The sequence below is a fragment of the Myxocyprinus asiaticus genome, chromosome 4 (genome assembly GCF_019703515.2).
Source record: "Myxocyprinus asiaticus isolate MX2 ecotype Aquarium Trade chromosome 4, UBuf_Myxa_2, whole genome shotgun sequence".
NCBI lineage: Eukaryota > Metazoa > Chordata > Actinopteri > Cypriniformes > Catostomidae > Myxocyprinus > Myxocyprinus asiaticus.
The window spans coordinates 38,573,764-38,598,245 of record NC_059347.1 but is presented as its reverse complement, the minus strand read 5'-3'; the positions used below and the strand labels follow the sequence as shown (position 1 = coordinate 38,598,245).

The following is a 24,482-nucleotide window of genomic DNA, read 5'->3' as shown; positions in this document are numbered from 1 at the left end:
TTGAGCGGGTAGAATTCAATGAAGCTGTCAGCTGAGGAAATGTGAGGCATCTATTTCTCAAACTAGAGACTCTGATGTACTTTTCCTCTTGTTTAGTTGTACATCTGGGCCTTCCACATCTCTTTCTGTCCTTGTTAGAGCCAGTTCTCCTTTGTCTTTGAAGACTATAGTTTACACCTTTGTATGAAATCTTCAGTTTTTTGGCAGTTTCAAGCATTGTATAGCCTTCATGCCTCAAAACAATGATTGACTGACGAGTTTATCAAAAAGAGTTTATTTTTTGCCATTTTTGACGTAATATCGATAAGACATGCCAGTCTATTGCATACTGTGGCAACTCAAAAACAAACACAAAGACAATGTTAAGCTTCATTTAACGAACCAAATGGCTTTCAACTGTGTTTGATATAATGGCAAGTGATTTTGTAGTACCAAATTAGCAATTTAACATGATTACTCAAGGATAAGGTGTTGGAGTGATGGCTGCTAGAAATGGGGCCTGTCTAGATTTGATCAAAAATGACTTTTTTCAAATAGTGATGGTGCTGTTTTTTACATCAGTAATGTCCTGACTATACTTTGTGATCAGTTGAATGCCACTTTGATGAATTAAAGTACCAATTTCTTTCCATAAGAGCAAAATCTGTACATTATTCCAAACTTTTGTCTGCCAGTGTATATTATATTATAAATTATACAGTTGGTTCAAGTCAGGTAATCAGATTGGACAAGCAACATTCCAAGAGCTGCTGATATTTAGTATAACTTCACTGGGGCTGTTTCTACTGTATCTCTGCCTGTCTGTTTATGTGACATTCCAGCCAGTCTGCCAGTCTGTGTGTTTCTCAGTTACTTGGTTGATCCTGCTGTAGGTTTGTTTGAAACTAAAAATAGATTAAAAAAAAAATAAAAAATGGCCGAATAAATGTCTAAAATGTAAGTTAGGTGATATTAACTTCTTGTTTATATGTCTGTAGCTTGTGACATCATCCATGATTTTTTCCTCCAGCTACTGTGGAAATTTCCCCTGCCATTAATGTCTTTACAAGTGGCACCTTTTAAACAGAGTCTCTCTGCTCTCCTTGCCAGTGCTGGATTTACTTAGTGAAATGCATGTTTCATTTGCATATGCTGGCTGAATTTGCATTGGAAATGACCTAGCACTGGTTGCCTTGTTATCTGCCAGTAGTGTCAGTTGGTATAATTGTGATGATGTTGCCCACTCTGTTCCACCGGTTCTCCTTCGGTCGACTCGTTCGACATCTCACTATAGGACATGCCTCTTGCGTGGTCATCCATGAAGCCCTATGCAATCACGCCTAACAGGCTGCTGTCCAGTGCACCAGGGAAGCCTAAAATGGCATCCTACATCTCTTCACTCATGACATCCAAGCTACGAGCCCTTTCTCAGTGCACCTAGTGTTGAAAACTGTTGGCCAGATTTAACTGTCCATAGACGAGCTACCACATGTTGTAGGACATCAAGCCAAAAAAAAAATCGGTAAACACTTTACCAAGCAATATAAACTTAAATATATTCAATTTACCAGTTGAAGATGGCTTCTCCCAAGAAGTCTGGCAAGACCAAACCACCGTCTCGCTCTTGTCCTGGAGCGTGTGGATTTTCTATAACAGCCAGAGATCCACATGTTATTTGTCCAGCGTGTCTGGGCCTAGAGCACGCCCGGGCAGCATTACGGACACTGATCTCCTGCACACAGTGCAGTAAACTCTCACCTGGAGTACTTTGCTGGAGAGCAGTGTTCGTTCCACCAAAGTGATGAAAACCTCACCTCCGATGTCGAGTTGGGCTGACCAGCTTACTCCATTGGACGAGCTTGGGGAGTTAGTCGGCTTTGAAATGGAGATTGAACCATTACCAAAAGTCCTACCAGACCATCATTCAGTTTCCATCACCGCTTCGGGAGACTGTCAAACGATGGCAACGGTAAGGATCCGTTTGTCTCCCAAGCGGATTCACCTGGATACCTTACAGGGTCGTAGGAACAACTACGTACCTTACAGGGACGTAGCTCATCAGACACTCCCACCTTTCCAGGACTGCATGGAGGATCTGATGAAGTATTGGGAGAGACCACTTTCATCTAGAGTCCCAGTGTATGGCTTCTCCTCGCTGGACATGGCAGGTATGGAGGAGAGGGGCTGGTCTCACATGCCGCCAGTGGACGCATCTTTGGTGGGCCATCTTGATCCTCGATTGGTGTTCGGTTTATCCATGATCGCTCCCAAGCTGCCTCAAAGATCTGATCACTTCTCAGCCTCGATTTTAGAAAAGATTTAGAAATCTGCAGCTCAGACGGGGCGTGCTACCAACGCGATCACTCTGCTCTTGGCCTACATCGCAGAGTTAGAGGAGGATATGTCTATGGCTTTGTCAAAGGGAAAAGACGTCACAGAGCTGTGGACAGTAACAGCACAGTAACGGACCTTATTTTGCGTTCTTCATACTGCCTGGCTCAGTCCACAGGAAGAACTTTGGGTTTGGCGGTGGTGGGCCAGAGAATTCTAAGGCTGAATTTGTCCACGATGGCCAAAAAAGATAAAGGACATTTTCTCGATCAGCCAGTGGACCCTAAGGGCCTGTTCGGACCGGCTGTGGCAGCAATGCAACAGGGGTTCAAAGCGAAAAGGAGGGAACAATAGGGAACACACGTTCATGCTCTGCAGAGCTCCCTTGCCGATGCAGCAACAGGTAACGTGCCATCCTGCCTTTACCCAGGAGGGGCCGGCGAGAGCAAAAACTTCGTGGCAGGGACTGAGAAGGGCTAACGCATCCTCTCGGGAAAGGGTTCCTTATGATCAGGGAAAACAACCTTCCTGGCAGCAAAAGTTTTTTTCTCAGGTGGCAGCGGGCCCTCCCCCTCCTCCCCCCACAGCGGGGGGTAGAAGAAAGAAGCATACAGTTTAGTATGCTCTGATGTTTACCTCAGTCTGCCTCCGCAAATCCAATAAACAAAATACCTGAGGAAATACAGATTCAGAATGCTGACACACAAATCCCTGCTTCATTCTGTATAGAGGGAAGATTGGTTCACCTCAATCGATCTAAAGGATGCATATTTTCACATCCAGATCCATCCCCAACAAAGACAATTTCTGAGGTTTGCAATCGAATACATGACTTATGAGTTCAAATTTCTTCCATTTGGCCTTTATTTAGCACCCCGTATTTTTACAAAATGTGTGGAAGCAGCCCTAACACCGTTTAGACAAGTCCCCTGTGTTGATCAGTCAAATGCATAGAGTGCTGTCACACACTTATCAACTGTGTGGATCAGTCAACGCACAGAACGCTGTCACACACACTTATACCCTGTGTTGATCAGTCAAACGCATAGAGTGCTGTCACACACACTTATCGCCTGTGTGGATCAGTCAAATGTACAGAGCACTGTCACACACTTATTGCCTGTGTGGATCAGTCAACACACAGAGCGCTGTCACACACAATTAACCCCTTGTGTGGATCAGTCAAGAGCACAGCGTGCTGTCACTCACACTTATTCCCTGTGTGGATCAGTCAGTGCAGAGCACTGTCACACACACATCCCCTGTGTGGGTCAGTCAAGCAACAAGAGAAAATTAAGTTCCCCACAACACGGTTATACACAAGCACCCTGTAAAAACCGTGACAAAGATCTATTAATAACCCCAATTATCGCCACGCTAGGACCAGCTATGGGTGAGATGTGCACATTTGGCAAAGTGCACAGACTCTCAGTGTGTTCTAAACACAATAGAAAAGGGGTACAGGTTGCAATTTGCGAGAAAACCCCAGCATTTCTCAGGAATAAAGCAATCAAAACTGCAGAGGAAAAATGCCAAAAATCTGAGAGAAGAAATACATTCTCTTCTCCTCATAGGGGCAAAACAAATTGTGCTGACAGAAGAATCACAGAAAGATTTCTTCAGCCGGTATTTTCTTGCTTCCAAGAAGTATCTGGGAAAATACAAGTTCAGAATTTTGACACAAGTCCCTGCCTCATTCTGTATAGAGAGGTGATTGGTTCACTTCACAAGGTTTTATAATTAACCCGAAGAAGAGTTTTTAACCCCAACACAATCAGTTATGTTTCTAACTACTGTATGCGAGCCCGTGGTGCCTACCCCAGCGCAGGGACCTCCTCTCTCTAGCGGGTGGGTCAATATTCCATCCACATCCGCAGAACAGAACTTCTGGGTTTGGCCCGTGAGAGGTCTAATCTAAGTGCTCTCGGCTTGCTCAAAATGTGATTTTCACTATTCAGAGCACCAGACCGAGCTTTACCAGGTCTCTGTAGGAGATGGAATGGACAAGATTTGAAAAATGTGTCAGGGAAAACAGATAGTCCCTTTTCTTCCCGCAGTTCGAGATATTCTCACATCCTGTCATAAGTAAGATCATGAAAGGCATATGCTGCCTAAAACCAGTCAATGGAAGATTGTTGGTCAAGAAGTTCTGGAAGCTTTGGGGGAAGCTCCGTTGTGAACTTTTGGAGAAAGCTGATATAAAGATTGTCTCATAAGACAACGTTGTTACTGGCCTTGGCCACTATGAGGCATGTCAGCAAACTGCATGCACTCTCGTTTAACCCTGCATGTCTCAGGTTCACGCAAAATTTATCCAGGGTCAGGTTACGCCCTAACCCGGCGGTTGTGGCCAAAGTGATTAAACCTGGTTATTTCATGCAAAGAGATGGAAATCCAAGCTTTTTACCCTCCTCCTTTTGCTTCGCCAGAGGAGGAGAAGATGCATGTTTATGTCATGTTAGGGCATTGCAAGCATATGTGAGTAAAACACAAAGTGTTGGACAATCCAATAATCTCTTTGTGTGCTTTGCAAACCCAGTGAGGGGTAAGGCATTGTCAAAATAACAGCTTTCTCTCTGGATAGTACTCAGTAAAGGGACAGTCATTATCAGGGGGCGTGAGAGCCCATTCCACGAGGGGAGTGGCTGCTTCTTTGGCTCTATTTAAAGGAACCTCCATGGAGGATGTCTGTGTGGCAGCCGATTGGGCCTCCCTGCACACATTCGTAAGGTTCTATAAACCAAATATGGTAGGCCTGCACTGATGACTGAATATATGGGCGTTTTCTATATCCCATAGTGAGATTGTTGAATGAGTCAACCGAAAGAGAACTTTGGGTTACGGTTGTAACCTCGGTTCTCTGAGGGAGATGATTGAGACATCTCACCAGAGGGCCCAATATTTATCTGCTCGGAAGAGCTGTAACGTATGCCATTTTGGGCCAGTGCTACTGATTATATAGGGAAGGGGCAGGGCTTCCCTGGTGCACTGGCCAGCAGCCTGTTAGGCGTGATTGCATAGGGCTTCATGGATGACCATGCAAGAGGCGTGTCCCATAGTGAGATGTCTCACTCATCTCCCTCAGAGAACCGAGGTTACAACCGTAACCCAAAAATCTTCAGCTTTGATTCAGTCAGTCTATGAAAAGCCTTATTATTTGCCAGTGTTGTTCTGTTTATGGCCAGCCTTGTAAAAGTCAGAGTGTGATCAAATAAAAGATACACAGTTAGATGTCAAAATGTAGCGAGAATTGATACATGAATATGTTAGTATATTCTCATAGACAGTGAGCAGAAGAGTACTTAAGCTATGTGTGGATGTGTCTATAGCATGTATATGATTAATAAAAATAAATAAATAATTGAAATGTGAAATTATTATGTGTACTACTGTATAATAAGTCTGTTTCTCGAATCATCCTCTATTTTATGAATGAATCTTGGTGACTTCAGTATATTTTTATTCATGTTGTAGCGTCAGTAGTTGACAACTGCTGGAATGACTGTAGTGGTATGCATGTCTGTACCTGTCTGACCACAGTGCGTCAAGTGAAAGCAAATTTTGTGTGAAAAACAGCGAGCTTAAAGCCACGACACTCCACAAGCTGCTTCCGGTGGCACAATTATGAGTCAGTGGGGCGTGTGGTGAGTTGTGCGTGGATGCCGCAGAGAATAGCATGAAGCCTCCACACGCGCTAGGTCTCCGTGTGTGTGTGTGTTTACATTAGTTTTAATCCTACAGGTCAGATGAACCGACTTTACACCGCCAACAGCTTTGCAGTTCCTTCTGTATTAAACCTTTTAATTTTATATAAGAAAGAGACCTTTTAAGAGTTTAGACTTTTGTCCCTGTGTTCTCTGTGGTGGTAATGTATATCTAATTGGGCTCTTTGCTCTGCCTCAGACTCTCTCTGTCCTTTGTTTCATTATCTTGCTATGATGGTTATTGCTCTCATTCTTGAGAAGTATGGAAAATTGGCTCTTCTAATCAGAATCAGCTTTATTGCCAAGTATGCTTATACATACAAGGAATTTGTCTTGGTGACAGGAGCTTCCAGTGTACAACAATACAAAAACAATACAAAAACAGTAGCAAGACATAGATAATAGTAAAAAATAAAAAATAGTTATACACATCCGTACATACACACACACACACTGACACACACATACATACATACACACATACACATACATAGTGCAATCTAATACATGTTATGTACAGTGCAAATACAAATCTGTTATGTACAGTGCAAATGTTTTTTTTTGTTTTTTTTTTCAGAGGAATGAAATGGCAGAAGAGGTTGGATGTGTTGAATAAATATAAAAAAGATTAAACTGTATTGCACATAGTTATTGCTCAATGGGGCAATTTAACTGTTCATGAGATGGATAGCCTGAGGGAAAAAACTGTTCCTGTGCCTGCCGGTTCTGGTGCTCAGAGCTCTGAAGTGTCGGCCAGAAGGCAACAGTTCAAAAAGGTAATGAGCAGGGTGAGTGGGGTCCAGAGTGATTTTTCCAGCCTTTTTCCTCACTCTGGAAGTGTATAATTATTGAAAGGGGGGCGGGGGCAACCAGTAATCCTCTCAGCATTCCGGACTGTCCTCTGTAGTCTTCTGATGTCTGATTTCATAGCTGAACCAAACCAGACAGTTACTGAAGTGCAGAGGACAGACTCAATGACTGCTGAGTAGACCTGTATCAGCAGCGCCTGTGGCAGGTTGAACTTCCTCAGCTGGCGAAGGAAGTACAACCTCTGCTGGGCCACTTCAGGTACTGTGAGATGGTAGTGCCCAGGAACCTGAATGACTCCACTGCTGCCACAGTGCTGTTTAGAATGGTGAGGGGGGTGAGTGTTGTGGTGTTCCTCCAAAAGTCCACAATCATCTCCACCGTTTTGAGCGTGTTCAGCTCAAGGTTGTTTTGACTGCACCAGACAGCCAGCTATTCAACCTCCCTTCTGTATGCAGACTCATCGTCATCTCGGATGAGGCCGATGACAGTGGTGTCGTCTGAAAACTTTAGGAGCTTGACAGAGGGGTCCTTGGCGATGCAGTCATTGGTGTAGAGCGAGAAGAGTAGTGGGGAGAGCACACATCCCTGGGGGGCACCAGTGCTGATTGTACAGGTGCTGGAAGTGAGTTTCCCCTATCTCACAATCTGCTGCCTGTCCGTCAGAAAGCTGGTAATCCACTGACAGATAGACATTGGAACAGAGAGTTGGTGTAATTTATTCTGGAGTATAGCTGGGATGATGGTGTTGAAAGCCGAACTGAAGTCCACAAAAAGGATCCTTGCATATGTCCCTGGTCTGTCCAGATGTTGCAGAATATGATGCAATCCCATGTTGACTGCATCATCCACAGACCTGTTTGCTCGATAAGCAAATTGAAGGGGATCTAGAAAGGGTCCAGTGATGTTCTTCAGGTGGGCCAACACCAGTCTCTCAAATGATTTCATGACCACAGACGTCAGGAGGTGTTGGTGTTTGTGTGAAGTGAAGGTCAGAGTGGGTGTGGGGTGTGAGATTGGGCCTTTCAAATCTGCAGTAGAACACATTCAGGTCGTCAGCCAGTTGTTGGTCCACCACAGGGTTGGGGGTAGAAGTCCTGTAATGGAGTAGTCCTTAGGTTTTGAATCACTGCCTGGAGGTTTTGGTTTTATATCCTGACGTCGGCTAAGTCTGGAGAATGGTGATAGGAGGGTCGTAGAGTCCCCCTTATTCACTACCAGAGGTGGGTTGTAACGCGCTACATTTACTCCGTTACATTTACTTGAGTAACTTTTAAAAATATATATATATATATATATATATATATATATACTTTTAGAGTAGGTTTAAAAGTGGGTACGTTTTACCCTCACTCAAGTAAATTTCTAATGAAATTTCTGTACCTTTTCTTCTTTACAATGGCCGGTGTTCCTGTTGTTACATTACTGGGTTTAATTTGAGTTAATATGTAATTTATTGAGAGATTATTGAATGGGACTTTTACGAGAGCGTAAATTCACACAGCTGCGCACGCTGACACAGACTGTCACTCAAGTCGTCACTGCTGCAGCATCAAACTCTTCAAAGTGAAACACTTTCTTCGCTCCGCACAGTGAAAAAACAATTTGTTTCATCATGCAATGCCTTCATTTAACACCAAGACAAGCTGATATTTCAAGATTAAAATCACAGCTTCAACTTAATGCAGCACGTCGAGGTAAATTTAGGCTCTAATGCTAATGTAGGCTTTTCTGTGTAATGTGATGGTAATGTTCAGGGTGATAATGTAACTGAGCTCTTATGACATCTGTTTTTAAGTGTACATTTTTAAATCAGTGCAACAATATATCAGTGCGCTTTGTCCCGCATCCCGCAAGTCATGAGCAGTATTTACGCATTTACTGGAAACTATTGCAGCTACTTCGGGCGGATTAACTGTGTAAATCCATGTAAACATCCAAGTTAAGTGTAAATGCTTTTTTCTCTGCCGTTCACATGATTGACAACTGGAGCGCGAACAGACAGCATTTCTGCACATGAACAGCGAGGGGCGCAAGGCGCGCACATGAGAGATGTGTGGGCGCGAGGCGATTGTATGGCGAAGAGAGTGGCTGTGTCCGAAATCGTTCACTCATTCACTAATTCCTATATAGTGAATGGCAGTTAGTGCACTATATCTCAGCAGTGAGTGAACGAAATGAGTGAATTTGGACGCTGACATATACACCGAGTGTTGGAGCTCTGAGGCTGTCGCAGTGACAACGTCACATATGCACTTTTAAAATACTTGGGCCTTACTTGTTATTCTTATTAAATAATATATTAATACAATAAATCTTCATTCTGTTTGTCATTTTTAATATATACTGTGTGTTAATATAAAGACTAAACACATTTGATCAAATAAAGAGTACATTTTAAAATGTATCTGTATGTTTTGCCTCTCTATATGTTATGTTATTTTAATCAAGTAATGATTTGTCAAAAAGTAATTTAATACATTCAGCATGAAATAAATCATTGCAGGAGTGAAGGAAGCAGTAATCTCCTAGCTCGTACATCTTGCCCATGGTGGAATGTGGGCAATTAACCGTTGTCGAGTGTACATCAAATGTACACTCGAAATTAGAGTGCTTTGTGGGTAAGAATGAGTGAACCAAAGTAGGGAACAAGTGGCTCACTCAGAATTCAGACACTCCTACAAAACGGCGGACAGCCAAAATAGTGCACTATATAGTGGATAGGGGGTGGTTTCAGACACAGCGAGTGTTCCACGACTGGGGTTGGTGCCCTACGCACTAGGCTGCATACTCTGCATTTAGAGAGTGGTGGTACTGCTGTACAGAACTAGTGATCTAAATTCTTTTGACAATGAAAACTGTAACTACACTGAAATAAGTATCCACACAGGAATTTAAAAGCTATGAAATAGCGAAAGTAGACATTAATAAAGCATGATCTTGCTTTGGTTTAATACCCCCTGCTGGGCAGGGAGAAGAATGTCTAGCAAAAATGACAAATATTGATCTAGTTCTCTCCCACACCTATCATATCACTTCTGAAGATATGGATTTAACTACTGGAGTACTTTTATGCTGCCTTTATGTGCTTTTTGGAGCATCAACATTTTGGCCTACAGAGCTAAAATATTTTTCTAAAAATCTTCTGTTCTGCAGAAGGAAGTCATCCATATCTGGGATGGCATGAGGGTGAGTAAATGAGAGAATTTTATTTTTGGGTGAACTATCCCTTTAAAGTGATAATTTAATATTTTGTCATCATTTCCAAACCCGTGTGACCCTTTGTATTATGTGGAACACAAAATATGGAACAACATGATGGTGAATGATGACAGAATTTCCATTAATAATAATTCTGCAGTGCATGTTAAATGTGTATTATGTAATGGAATATAGGGGAGTTAACGTCTATAATGTCATTTGTGAAAGTAACGAGTTGCTCACTACTTGATACTTTCTTACTCTTACTCAAGTAATTATTTATGTTAGCACTTTTACTTCTACTTGAGTAATTATTATTTTATTTTTTTAAGTAATTGTACTTTTACTTGAGTACAGTTTTTGGCTACTCTACCCACCTCTGTTCACTACCCTCTCTGTATGTAGCATAAAATCTGCCTCTCTGCTAGATACATTTGATTCACAGCTGGTACTGTACTGCAGAAAGTCTGTTTTATTGCATGTATCTCTCCCTTTCTCTCTCTCTCTCTCTCTCTCTCTCTCTCTCTCTCTCTCTCTCTCTCTCTCTCTCTCTTTATGTATGGCTGAATATGATTTTTGCTTTAACAGTCCCTTTCATTCTTCCTCCCCCTCATCGGTTCTTCTCTCTCACTTTCATTTTATCTCTGCTTCAGTGGGCCATGTCATAACATTTATTCTTTCATCCAGTCTTGAAGTATTTTCCCTCCATTTTCTGGGACTTTTTAATCTCTTCCTCAAACACAGATTCCTCTCCATCATATACACAGTTTTTGAATCTTGATGGTTGATTGGGGGGGGGGGGAGGCTTTAGTGACTTTTGTATTCAAAGGTCCTAACATGACTGATTAAAAAAGTGGGCCATAATCGATTGAAAGGCAAGCCTGTTCATGCATCCATGTGTATCAGTTACTGATGACTTCTTCTGAAAGAAGGGAAAGTAAGTGTGTTTTGCTCATTCATGTTTTAAAAATCAGCTCTTCTGAAAGTCATCACTTTAAATGAGCAGAGGTTGGCTCATTCCCTTTCTGTCCAAAACTGAAATGTTTGTCAATTATGTCCTCCAATTTCAGATTGCTCATATGTCAGCATTTTGTTGGTACTGTAGAATACAATAGACTTATTTCTCAGTAGTTCCTCAGTTCTTTCTCAGTAGTCATATAAACATAATGCTGTTTTTATGAAGTCACATTTGATTGCCTGCTATTTAAATTGCAGTGACAGGTCACACCATAAGTCTATTTTCAGAGTCTGCCTGGCATAAGACATTTCTGTCCTATGGCTACACAACAATCGAAAGCTCTTTAACATGTTTGTGTTCTTAGAAATTAAAAAAGCACATTTATACATTCATGTAGGCACCCTGTGGCTGATGAGTAAGCACATTGATTTGTTTTAGTACTGTTCCCTGTGCACAATTGAGGGATTGACTGAGAATTTCATCTTTATTTTATTTTGACAGTTTGATGTGACAAACACCTTAGGAAAGTTATCAGACAAAAAGAAAGAAAAAATATTGTTTATTTATGTGGCATCCTAAAGCACTAAGGTTTAGAAGCAAATATTTGTATTGATGTTTTGTGCTTTCTACTTGCAAATGTACTGTTTTTCTTTGTATGTATGGTGAAGAACGTCTTCACGTCATTTAGTTTAAGCTTAAGGAAGATGTTCTTTGTACATGGTGAACAAAATGCATAAGCCCTTGAGATGTGATTTGCCTGTTGGTTGATGACTTGTGAGGAGCAGGGTGAAGTATGAATAGTGTGAAACATTGAAAAACATAAGCCAGGATTACATTGCTTTTCCAGGGCTTAGAATGACCCAGGGTTAACTATTTCAAGTGTGAATAAACCTTTTAAGAAGTTCATTTGACAGATTAATTTGAATTTAGACTGATATAAAAATAAATACCTTAGTACCAAATCTCCAGTTTGCCCTTCATGTTTCTGAAATTCATTCAGCTGCTCTGCCATCACCATTCTAAAAAGATTCTGCCATCTGGTGGCCAAGTTACAGTAACTCTGGATACTGAAGTGCCTTTGTCATAGCAGAGGTCAATTGGTAATTTCAGTGAAAGAAGATTATGCTTTGCTTTGTTTCTCCAATTCAGCCTGTATAGACGGGGTGAAACTAGTCTATAACCTCTTTCTTTGTGTGTATCTCTAGACTCGAGTGGCCAGCCTGTCTGTAATCAGTGCAAGCCAGAGTACCAGGGTCCTAATTGTGAGCAGTGTAGTGATGGCTTCTACAATGCCGACAGCATCTGCCTTCCCTGTAACTGCAGTGGGAACGCAGACCCCCACACCTTCCCTCAGATCTGTCAGCCGGACACGGGCCACTGCCTGAGCTGCATCAACAACACTACAGGCCTGCACTGTGAGCACTGTGCAGAGGGCTTTACAGGGGACGCGCTCGCCAGGAACTGCACTCCTAAAGGTGAGAGCCAAAGCCAGTGCAAAATATTGAGCTTTGTGGTCACACATTTTAATACCAGAGACATAAGACGAGGAAACAAGCCACTCGTATATGTCTGAATGAGAACATTTGTAACACTATATATCGCAATTGTAGTCCCGCTTTACAGTTACAGTAAAAGAGCCAATCACCTTTTAATAGAGGCATCACTATGCTCAATGTGGCGGATGTAGGAATGGAAATCCTGGCTTACATTTAAAAGGGCAAATCGCTCGTAATCTTGACCAACAATCTTGGAAACTTCTGTTTCCCCATTCAAGAAGTTACAGGGTTGTAACGCATCCAGTGCAGTTTTCCAGTCATGAAAAAGTCATGGAAAATTAGAAAAACACCTAAATGTCCTGGAAAATAATTATTTGTCATGGAAAATATTTTAGTATAATTAAACTGTTTGATTGTGTAGCCGACAAGGTTTTTGTTACATGTACTAAGTACTGATATAGTGCAATTTTTTTTAGTTCCAACACTGCTATAGTGTATACAAAAACATTTGAGTTGTAAATTTTAGACAATGACAACGGTCGGACTGCAGATTTTTTTTGTAAATAAATGTACACCCCGAGGCGGTAGCATGGTGATGTGGTATGTAAAATAATTTTCAAAAAATCAACAATCGGAGTCTGCTTACACTGCCGTTACCACATGTAGGGCCCTATTATTTCTGCAATGTGGAAAACATGGATGGAATCACTGAATCCATTAATAAAAAATGCATTAGCTATAAGATGCGGAATGTCATGGAATTTTACATATTTGGAACAAAAATTTATGTTTGAATGCACAATCAATCAAATTAAAATCTCGATATGTCCAAGTGTGTTTAATAAACCGCAAAAGGCTGAATAAATAAATATGAATGAAAGAACATTACATTTATATAGCGCTTTTCTGACACTACACTCAAAGCACTTTACACAGTTAACAGGGGACTCTCCTCAACCACCACCAGTGTGCAGCATCCACCTGGATGATGCGACGGCAGCCATAGTGCGCCAGTACGCTCACCACACACCAACTATTGGTGGAGAGGAGAGAGTGGAGTGATAGAGCCAATTCATGGATGGGATTATTTGGAGGCCATGATTGAGAAGGGCCAATGAGGGGAATTTGGCCAGGACACTGGAGTTACACCCCTACTCTTTACGAGAAGTGCCCTGGGATTTTTAATGACCACAGACCTCTTTTTAACATCTCCTATATAATCTGCATGTGCTGCATGCTTTAAAATGAATGTGTGAAGCCAGCAGTTTGTACGCTGAAAACACCGCGCTCTGGGTGTGCGTATGTGTCTAGTACTGGGGTTCTCAACCCCAGGAGGCGTTAAAAGGATGCCAGGGGGCGCTAAGAGCAAATTAGTAGAGAGGGGGACGTTAGGTTACAAATGGAGGGCATTTATCAGTCATAATAATCAAATCTATCGTCAAGTTCCTTTTTGTATTAAAATGTTTATTTAGACTTGGAGTATATCAGTTGGTTCTCAATTATACGGGTTAGTACGCATTTGTACTGCGGTTCATTTGATTTTGAAGTCTAGCGACGCATCTGAAGTATCTGGTTTAGCAGCATCAAATACACAGCCGGAGGCACAAACTCGGCTAATGCACCTGTATGGCTCTGCAGATGGATACGGCTCAATAGACAGAGCAGTGCGAGCGCAAAGCTCTTAAAGCTTGAGCTCTTAAAATCGCAGCTTTGCGAGAATCAGCAAGAAGCAAGATGTGAGAAGCGGAAACCATTTGAATTTGCCACAGAATTCTACATCACCACCCTTGAATTTACTATAGTAACACTAACTGTACTTTAGGCAGAAATAGATTGATAATAAATATTACCATATCACTACTTCAGCTCTATTAAATTTGTCATAGGCTACATTAGGGGAGTGAGGGAATATAAATCATTTTTGTTAAAACTTAAAAATATTTATATTTTGTATTTATTGTTTTTACATGTGTTTAGAGTAGGTCTACTGTTTATAATTACAAAAATGCCATAGTTTGTTTTATAGAAATTATGTTACATCTAACCATGGTAGTGAAGAAGATCCATGCTTCCATGTGTTTACTATGGTCTTGTTACAAATACAACTGTTAAAACTATAAAAAAAAAAAAAAAAAAAAAAAAAACATTAATAAATTACAATTTTCATAAAAGTCAAATGTAAAATATATTAACAATATCACTTTTATTATTAGTTTCTGTCTTTGCTTTTTCATTTTATAGGGCCCAGATGTAGCCCTCCATGTGCTTGAATTCAAGAAATGCAAGGTTTGGTCTCACATTCATGATGCGTAAGCCTGCTGAATTTATTAACAAAACTTTAAATGATGCAATGCATCACAATTGCATTGAGCAAATTAAGCAAATAACACAAATATTGAGTTTGTGTTTTATGTTTTTTTTTTGTTTTTTGTTTTGTTTTTGTTTTTTGTACAACAAAGTCTCTGCTTTCAAATTATGTCACACAAAACAAAAGGTTGTGAACCACTGGTCTAGTAGATGGTAGTGAGCAGAGCACTCTGAAGCATGCAGAACATACAGACTATAAATTTATTTTATTAAATCACAGCCTTTTGCGGTTTATTAATCACAGTGGGACATGTAGCAAACTGCTTATCAAGAGGTGAGAAACTACCATCAAAAACACACAGAAATGCCAAAATATAAGCTCAATTTAAATGGACGTGTGAAATGGGAAAAAACATCATGTTTATTTCAATTAAATAATAATACTAAAGCAATATCTCACATCTGTGATGTTTTGTTGTGCAGAACCTCATTTGACAAAAATACCTCCAGTGGTGTTTCAGATTGTGCTGTGAGGATTCTGTAGAAAAGCACTTCATTTGATAAAAAATAATCTAATGTTGTTTAAAAAATAAAAAAATTAAAATAATTATATATAAAAAAAATTACAAATTCATTTGGTTAGACACCACTTCGATGATTAAATTTAAACTGTCAAATACATTTTATTTTTTAAATAACCCTCCAATAACCACAATTTTAATGGCCTGTCATGTGGTTTTTTTTTTTTTTGTTGTTGTTTTTTTTTTGCACATAAAATATCCTGGAAATGTCCTGGAAAATTGTGCCTTGAAAAAAGTGGGAACCTTGAGTTAGCAGGTGTAATGCAAGACTGGAATTTGCTGCCTGGAGTCATTACGAATATGGCTGTCAAGTGAACTGACTTGCATTAAAGGGATTTTAGTAATACCTCTTAAATTGATGACATTAGAATAGTTCTTGCCCATTATACATATATTGTGTGTTAACAAGGAAATGCTGTATGTAGGGCCCTTTGAAATCTATCTTATTTTTTCCAAATTCCATTTTATTTTTTCCCAAATTCTGCGTTTTCTGTTGTTTTTCAATTTAAATAAATATTATCATAAAAAAAATGTCTGATTAAATGAAACTTTAAATGAAAAACAGAACAATCGCTTTTTTAACATACCATTACATTATTTTTTATCAAATAAAGTACTTCTATACAAATCCTCAGAGCACAATCCAAAACACAGAATTATTAGGAGTTATATATTTATTTGTTTTATTGTCATGTACAGTGCTGAACAGCAGAGCATTAGAATATAAATGAAATCATTGATGAAAATGTTTATTCAGTACAACAGCACTCTTGCTTGTGAGATTTTGCTTAAATATAATGTAATGATTATTGATATGAATATTATTATGATTACATTGAAAATAAAATTTTACTATACAGTAGTATTTTATTTCTTCAATGTCACTTGTCTAGTTACATTTTATTGTGGCAGAAAATCAAATGAAGCACAGTTTGTATGTTTTTGATGACAGATTCACACCTCTGGATAAGCAGTTTTCTATATGCAAAACCAGCTGCGAATTCATTATTTAAATACATAGTCTGTATGTGCTGTGCACTTCAAGGTTAACTGGCGCTCTGCTGTCTGTCATGTGCGTGATGCTTATTATGAGGTGTTATCAGTGTACAGTATGAGCGGCCAGCTTCACACATTCCCTTTGAAGCTTGCAGTATATGCACACTGTATATTTAATTAAATCTCAGCCTTTTGTGGTTTAATCATTACGCTAGGACATATCACAATTTTAATTTAATTATTGTTTACCGCATCGCAGAAATCATAGGACCCTATGTATGGACACGAGGGACCTGAACTTAGATTTTAAAGGGATATTTCTACTAAAAATGAAAATTCTGATGTTTACTTACTTTTGAGGTTAAATCCATTCATAAATCTGACACATCACAATATGTAAAACACATAGACCTATAATTTGCATGTTCATGTGTGGTTTTCACTGATAAAGTCACATACTTGCATATGTATGCAACAACATATTTTTCAAAATACTACAAGAATGGCTGCTTTCATGTATGTAACATTTTCCCAGATAATAGTGGAATTTGTATATGTAGCCAACATATATATTAAAAAACAAATAACGACTTACTTTTTGATTTTATGCTCAAGTTAAATAAAGAAAATTGGAAAAATGGCCACGAGACACTGTTCCTTTTGATAATTTGATTTTCCATCTAAAAAGAAACTAAAAGAGGTGAAAAATGAATTCACACATGTGAGTGGCCCTGAAATGCCCCTTTCTTCTGATTGGTCAACCTGCAGCATTGTCTGTTCCGCCTCAAGGCCGTGAACATAACAGTTCACTGCTGTTAAATTGTTCAGATGAATTAGTCTCAATTAATATTAAATTCTTTGTCATATATTTTCCAAAATGCACCATGTTTATTGCAACTGTGCTATCTGTCTCAACACAATAACACATAGCTAACACTAAAATGTTCACTGAATTCAGTCACTGATGAAGTGGCTTTGCCTTTGTGCCAGCAAGGTCAAGCAGAATTGGGACAATCATTGGCATGGAAAGCGAGTGATAATAGCGAGAGAGATGAATATCTATGCTCTGTATATGCCTATATATATTTTATATTTTTTTAGATGTTTATAATTTAGTCCCTTGCACTGTATGCCAAATGTCTTCTTACAATTATCATTCCTCGTGCAACAAAAACTGATCTTTAAATGTATAAGTGGTAGCCTTAACACAGTACAGCTAATCAGTTTTGGGCACTGCTGGCTAGTCCATACTGCACTGGAGAATCGGCTGCAGTTGTGTATGGCATTCGCAGTTTAGGGTGGGCAGATAAAACTGGGACAGTCCCGATTTTACAAGCGGGGTACCGCGTCCCGATGGACTTAAAGTCGGGACGCTTTTGTTCTGATAACAATGTGTAACAAATTATTTATTTATTTTTTGTTCCTGGGTAGTGTGTTATTTCCTAATTGCTTATGCCTCAAAAGTATAGAAAATGCCTATTATTCCCCACAAACTTTGCTTTTGTGACCAGGACAGTGATATTTTGAAATTGACCTATTTCCAATGAGAAAACGGGTGAATTTGTGTCTTTTCGTTCATATAAAGTCAGAAAAAAACAACATATGAATTCAAATTAACATGTATTTATACTAAAGTAATATTCAAAGCCGTGCTGGTCCATAATAGTAACAAGTACCCATCTCTTCCCCTGGCTCTCTCATTGCAACAAGACCTTGCTGGACTCCTTGAAGTATGATGAGTACGGCTGGGAGGTCATAGGAGACTTAAAAATGGTGGCATTCCTGATGGGTCTCCAAGGTGGTTTTACCTAGTTTCCATGCTATCTTTGCCTTTGGCACAGCAGGGACACCAAGGCGCACTACCACAGGCAGGACTGGCCACAGTGGACCGAGTTCTCTGTGGGGAGGAACAATGTCAAGTGGGAGACACTGGTGGACCCCTGGAAGTTTCTGATGCCACCACTGCACATCAAATTGGGCCTTATGAAACAGTTTGTCAGAGCTCTAGATAAGGAGTCGGCAGCCTTCAGGTACCTTCAAGACTTCTTCCCTAAGCTGTCTGAGGCAAAGGTCAAAGCCGGTGTCTTCGTCGGATCACAGCTAAAGAAGGATTTTGGATTCATATGTTGTTTTTTTCTGACATTATGTGAATAAAAAGATAAAAATTCACCTGTTTTCTCATTGGAAATAGGTACATTTCAAAATATCACTGTCCTGGTCATAAAAGCAAAGTTTGTGGGGAATAATAGCCATTTTCTATACTTTTGAGGCATAAGCAATTAGGAAATAACACTTACTACCCAGGAACAAAAATTGTGTAACATAGTGTAATTAGTCTTAGCTAGTTTGATTAGCCAAGCCTCACCTCCCATATCTGCTACTGCCTGTCTGCCCAGCAAAAAATAATAATTACCTGCTAGATGCCAGAATCGAGGAAGAAATAGATCTTAGGCTAAATAGCACATAATAATATAAATAAATGTTATATTAAGCTAATATGCTTCAGTGTTTACAGCATGATGAAGCGCAAAAAGTATTAGAACAAAATGAAAGCATGAAAAAAGTCGGGACACCGTTTCTGCCAGTTATATACCCTGGCTATATTAGCATTGAATCTAAATGCAAAAATTATGATAATTCTAAGTTATTTTAGTAGAATACCTGTTAACTGAGCTGCTTCAGTCAGGTTCATTGTCATTTTACATATTGCAGTGCGATAAACAAAATGAAATGTGGTTCAAGAAATATACAGTCTAACGGCCACATCCAAGCAGACAGATGAAAGTCATGGGCTCCATTACTGGTACTGAATTATAACAGCTACAACAGTAAATTGCAAATAATACATTGGAAAATATTAATAAATTTAATATAAGACAATAAGTATTTACATAACAGTGGATAGGACTATGATTTGAAGAGCCAAGATCAGATAATTCCGACCATTCCCATAATTTTAAATGGGAATATGGGTTGCCTATTATACTGGGGCGTAGAATAATAAGCTACTACACGGCAGTATTGTTTACCTTATTATCGGACAAGTCTGAAGGCAATGTGTAAATGCTGATTTTAAATTCACTGGTCGAGCTTTTGAGAGACGAGCATTCATGAACAAGTCGCTCACACCCAAGCACCCTGTTTGTGCTCGCTCGCTCTCATGAAAGTAAGCCTATTTCTTTACAGTGTAGGTCTGTGCTTCTATTGTCTTGTGGATTTATGGTTATTTTCGTTATTTCAGTAATATTAACTGAGACAGATTCTTCTGAACAATTTAACAGCAGTGAACTGTGATTTTGTCTCACGGCCTTGATGACACTGCAGGTTGACCAATCAGAAAAAAAAAGGGGCATTTGAGGGCCACCCACATTTGCAAATTCATTTTCCCTCTCAATTAGTTTCTTTTTAGATGGAAAATCAAATTATCAAAAGGCCATTTTTCCAGTTTCCTATTTTTAATTTGAGCATAAAATCGAAAGTACAAAAAGCAAGTCTTTATTTGTTTTTTAATATTGGTTTTGTAAATGATTAATGAAAAAAGTTGTTTTTCTGATTTAAAATTCTTAATTTAATATGAAAAGAACGAATGATTTATAAATACATAATACCTACAAAAATACTGCAAATGGTATTTTTACAGTCACCTTATTTTTGGATCAATAATCTACTCCTCTGTTATGAAGGCACGGAGATGTATCTTTAAGAGTGAGTGCGCACCGGGGGCCTGGGTAGCTCAGCGAGTATTGACGCTGACTACCACCCCTGGAGTCGCGAGTTCGAATCCAGGGTGTGCTGAGTGACTCCAGCCAGGTCTCCTAAGCAACCAAATTGGCCCAGCTGCTAGGGAGAGTAGAGTCACATGGGGTAACCTCCTCATGGTCGCGATTACTGGTTCTCACTCTCAATGGGGCACGTGGTAAGTTGTGTGTGGATTGCAGAGAGTAGCATGAGCCTCTACATGCAGAGTCTCCGCGGTGTCATGCACAATGAGCCACGTGATAAGATGCACGGATTGACTGTCTCAGAAGCGGAGGCAACTGAGACTTGTCCTCTGCCACCCGGATTGAGGTGAGTAATCACGCCACCACGAGAACCGCTTTGAGGACGAGAGCATGAGAGGCGGGCACTATGGCATTGATTGATTAACAGTGTATTGAACGAATCAGTACAAAGTTGAGGCAATGTCTCCCCTCACCTGACTTCTCGTCTGTACTCTGCGGTTTTCAGCTCACATTCACGCCACGCTTTAGGAGCTCATTAAATCGCAGTGCGCTCAAGGGAGGCATGAGAGATGCTGATTCCGTCTGAAACTTTATCTGCTGGTGTTGCTATTGGAAATATGCCTGTTATACACGATTTGAGCTCACATTTCGTGGTATTTTATGTATTTTATGTACTATACCAATATATAGGAATGATATTAAATCTATTTTGTTCTTTAAAATGTTTTTTTAAATACTTCAACAACAGAAGACCACTTGTGGATTTGAAGTTCATCAAGAGTAGCCCTTTCAGGAGCAATGGCCAATAAACCTGTATAGATACTGCACAGTGTCACTCACAAAAAAACACAAAACACCGTCAGGGTAACACAAATGACACTTAAAAAAGAACTGCTCAGAACTGATATAAAAAAACAAAATTTCAATTAAAACATAACCATATCAATAAAATATAATAAAATGTGGTGGGTCACATATGGACTAACTCCTGATTATTGTTATTCATTGTAATTTTAATAACAGTTTACAATAAAAGTTCATGTAATGTGTTGTTAAACATAATATTAATTTTCACCAGTAACAATTAGGTAAATAATACTTTTTACTTATAAAAGAAAAATGTTTTTAAAAGTATTTTACTATAGTAGTGTCATCTTATTTAGTATATTATTTTTAACCAACACCTTAAATGTAAAACCTAAGAATATTTTTACTGTTGCATTTTTCCATTGTTTTTGTGTTAAAATTACAAACATTATTTAAAGTATGAAAATCAGTAGACTGGGACAAGTAGCGTTCAATTATGCAATTTTGAAGCCATCATACAAACTCAATTGAACGCAGAATACCGTGATGGACCAATCAGTTGCAAGTAGTATAGAGAGTCATTAAATAATGAATACTGTATTGTAATAGCTGCTAACGACTTACACTGTCCATCTTTCTCTCTCCTTTTGCCTGCCGCTCCTTCTCTGGCTCTGTCTGCAGTCGTCCACACTACTCCTTCAAGCACTACCCACTGGTTTCACTACACCACCATGACCTCCAGCCCCAATTCTACAGTCCAATTTACCACCACCTCCTCCACTACCTTGCTGACCAGCATGGCCAGCTCCACCCTCAACACCACCACTGCCACAGTGACTCCGCTCCCATGGAATCAGTTTAACATCATTGTCCTTGCCGTCATCATCATAGTGGTGGTAGCTCTAATGGCAGTGGTGGGCGGCGTGTACACTTACAGAGAGTACCAAAACCGCAAGCTGAATGCCCCCTTCTGGACCATTGAGCTGAAGGAGGACAATATAAGCTTCAGCAGCTATCACGATAGCATTCCAAATGCTGACATATCAGGGCTTTTAGAGGATGAAGTGAGTGATATGGGCAATGGACAACTTGCTTTAACCGGTCCTGGTAGTTTGTATATGGTGTAATTGATGTCGAGTTTTCCATTGCTATGCCAGCGCTGGCCCAACAGAGGGCAGATAGTGGACATGTGGACCCCCCATTTTTTGTCATTCTATGGCATTGAAAAAAGGACACAGCCTGGTGCCAGCTTGTGCACACATAATGCAAACACTCACTCACAAGCACTCCAATAAAAGAAAAGAGGAGAAAGAAAATGATGGAAAGACAAGAAAGAGAGGAACATCTGCCTTGCAGCCTAACTGAAAGGCCAAGTTAACGCATTCTTCCAATTGAAGACATTTGGAAAGTCAGAGCTAAAACATGCTGAAGAAGGAGCAAAGAAGCAGAAACTAATATACTAATGCGTGACAGAATATTAGAGACTGAAGCATGTCTGTTTGAGTAGCGATTTCAAAATGTAAAGACATAGAGGCATGCATGGATAGATCAATCTATTTCTTATTAACATTATTTGCACATTTTAATGCAAAGAAATGCTGATATGCCGATGCATACTTGCCAGTAGCATCATGTCCATTCACTTGATCATTTGTAAATGCAAAGGATGTTTTAAACACATGGAGAGGACATTTATTTAAAAAAAAAAAAAAAAAAACTCAGGATGGATTTTGTTTTTATTGTGCAAACCACACCATAATACAAGCTGAACTTGCGTGCATCCCCACTTTTAATGTTGCTACAAAACAAGGACATCATACACATGCTTGACTTTAGGGGGCAGCGTTACATAGGGCCTGAAATACTGTGTAAAGTAATTTCCAATGGAAGTACATTATACTGAGTGGCAAATGCTGAATGATTTATGCCTTTATTATAAGGTATTATGGCAGACGCTTTCTAACCAAAGCGAATTACAACATCAGATGATTTCTTTTTAGGCCAAAGAGGATCTGTGTTGCAGGAGAAAGTCTGACTAGTTCTTGTCAGTTTTACTACAGCAAAGTGGTTTTAGAGGACTGTTCCATGTATTTTGGAATATAATTTGTTTTTATTTATTTTCAGGAATTTCTCCTATATTCACTTTTCCTATTGAAGGATGCAATGCCATGTTGTGAGGACTTTTGAAAACACAATATGTCTGATTGGGAGTGTAAAAATATATATTTTTTAATTATTATTATTTATTTTGGATGGACCTCTCTCTCTTTCAAGGTGATGATTTTAAAACATAGGCTCAGTTTCGCAACAGGTGTACAGAGCAGGGGAACAAATAATATCAGATGAGCAACATCCGTTCTTGCCCGTTCATTCGATCAGCAGTGACAGAGTAATCAATCACTGCATTTATGTAGCACAGGTTAAAACAAGTTGAGAGAGAGGTTCAATGGATGAATGAGTGCACATATTTGAGTGTGTGGGTGCTGAGAGTAGTAATCTAATATATGACTAAGTGCATGTTCAAAACATGCTGTGTCAGTCAGTAAGACTGGTAAAATGAAATCCAGAAGGGTGTGTAAGAATGTGAAAAATATATAATTGGTATCAACAAGTAAAAGTTGGAAGGCGTTGGCCCAAACTTGCAAAAATAGTTTATCTCTGTCTTTAGCTGTATCTCAGATTACTCTTACAATATCTGCTTTTCAGGTTTCTTCCCATCTCCACAGTCCTTAAGTCATCATTCTGGGGTGTGTTTAAACAAAACTATGTAAGTATGAGATGTACAGAATGGTTGTCATGAGGAGGCTGCTATAGTATCGGTACATGTGGCGATGAGGAACAAGATAAATTGTCTTGTTTCTGTGTCCAGCATACAGAAAATACATTTGAACAACTGTTTTAATGGTGTTTTAATTTAACAGAGACCATTGTATAGATTGTGCATTATACATAGTGCACTGCACTCACAACACAACTAACTCTGAAATATTTCAATAAAAGCAGGTTTTGCTACTTTGTGTCTAACACTTTTTTGGAATATGCTGAGTATGTCTTTACATACTTGACTAGCTAAAAATATGTTTTCATTGTACTGAATGGACAACCCCGCGTAAACCAGTGTTTGTTTGTTTTTAAAGAAAGCCACTTAAATATTTGACTTTATCACATATTCATATATTTAATACTTTTACTCAAACTGAGTCCACAAAGTTTAGTTTGATTCGGTGTTCTAAATCATACCTATCAAATGAGTCAACTTGAGTCAATTTGTCATATTTCTTACTTTAGTGAGACCACAAATATAAGCAAAGGTTAAAACATGACTGTGTACTCCTTTTTCACAAGTACAAATTAGAACATTATTGCTCAGATCACTTTCTTTCTTTCTGTTCAGTATACTCATCACTTTCATTTATAAACCATGTGTTTCTGATGAGATCATCTATGCAAGAATCATGATGGTACATTCAGATTTGTGCCTTAATTCAGAGAGTGTTTTGTATTATTTTTGTATGTATTTTTACTACATATTATTTATAAAAAGGGAAAGTAAATAGATAATACATGTCATTAAAATAATTAATTTAATAAGT

The 24,482-nt window shown here is 39.2% G+C and overlaps 1 protein-coding gene across 1 annotated transcript in view; it reads left to right on the top strand.

Moving 5' to 3' along the window:
• LOC127440217 (multiple epidermal growth factor-like domains protein 9) overlaps positions 1 to 24,009 on the top strand; it is a 143,199-nt gene extending 119,190 nt beyond the window's left edge. Inside the window, exons 5-6 of the mRNA XM_051696686.1 lie at positions 12,186 to 12,455; positions 21,571 to 24,009. Of these exons, the coding sequence (XP_051552646.1) occupies positions 12,186 to 12,455; positions 21,571 to 22,016 (716 nt within the window). The 3' untranslated portion in view covers positions 22,017 to 24,009. The remainder of the gene's footprint in view (positions 1 to 12,185; positions 12,456 to 21,570) is intronic.
• The last annotated feature ends 473 nt before the right edge of the window (positions 24,010 to 24,482 follow it).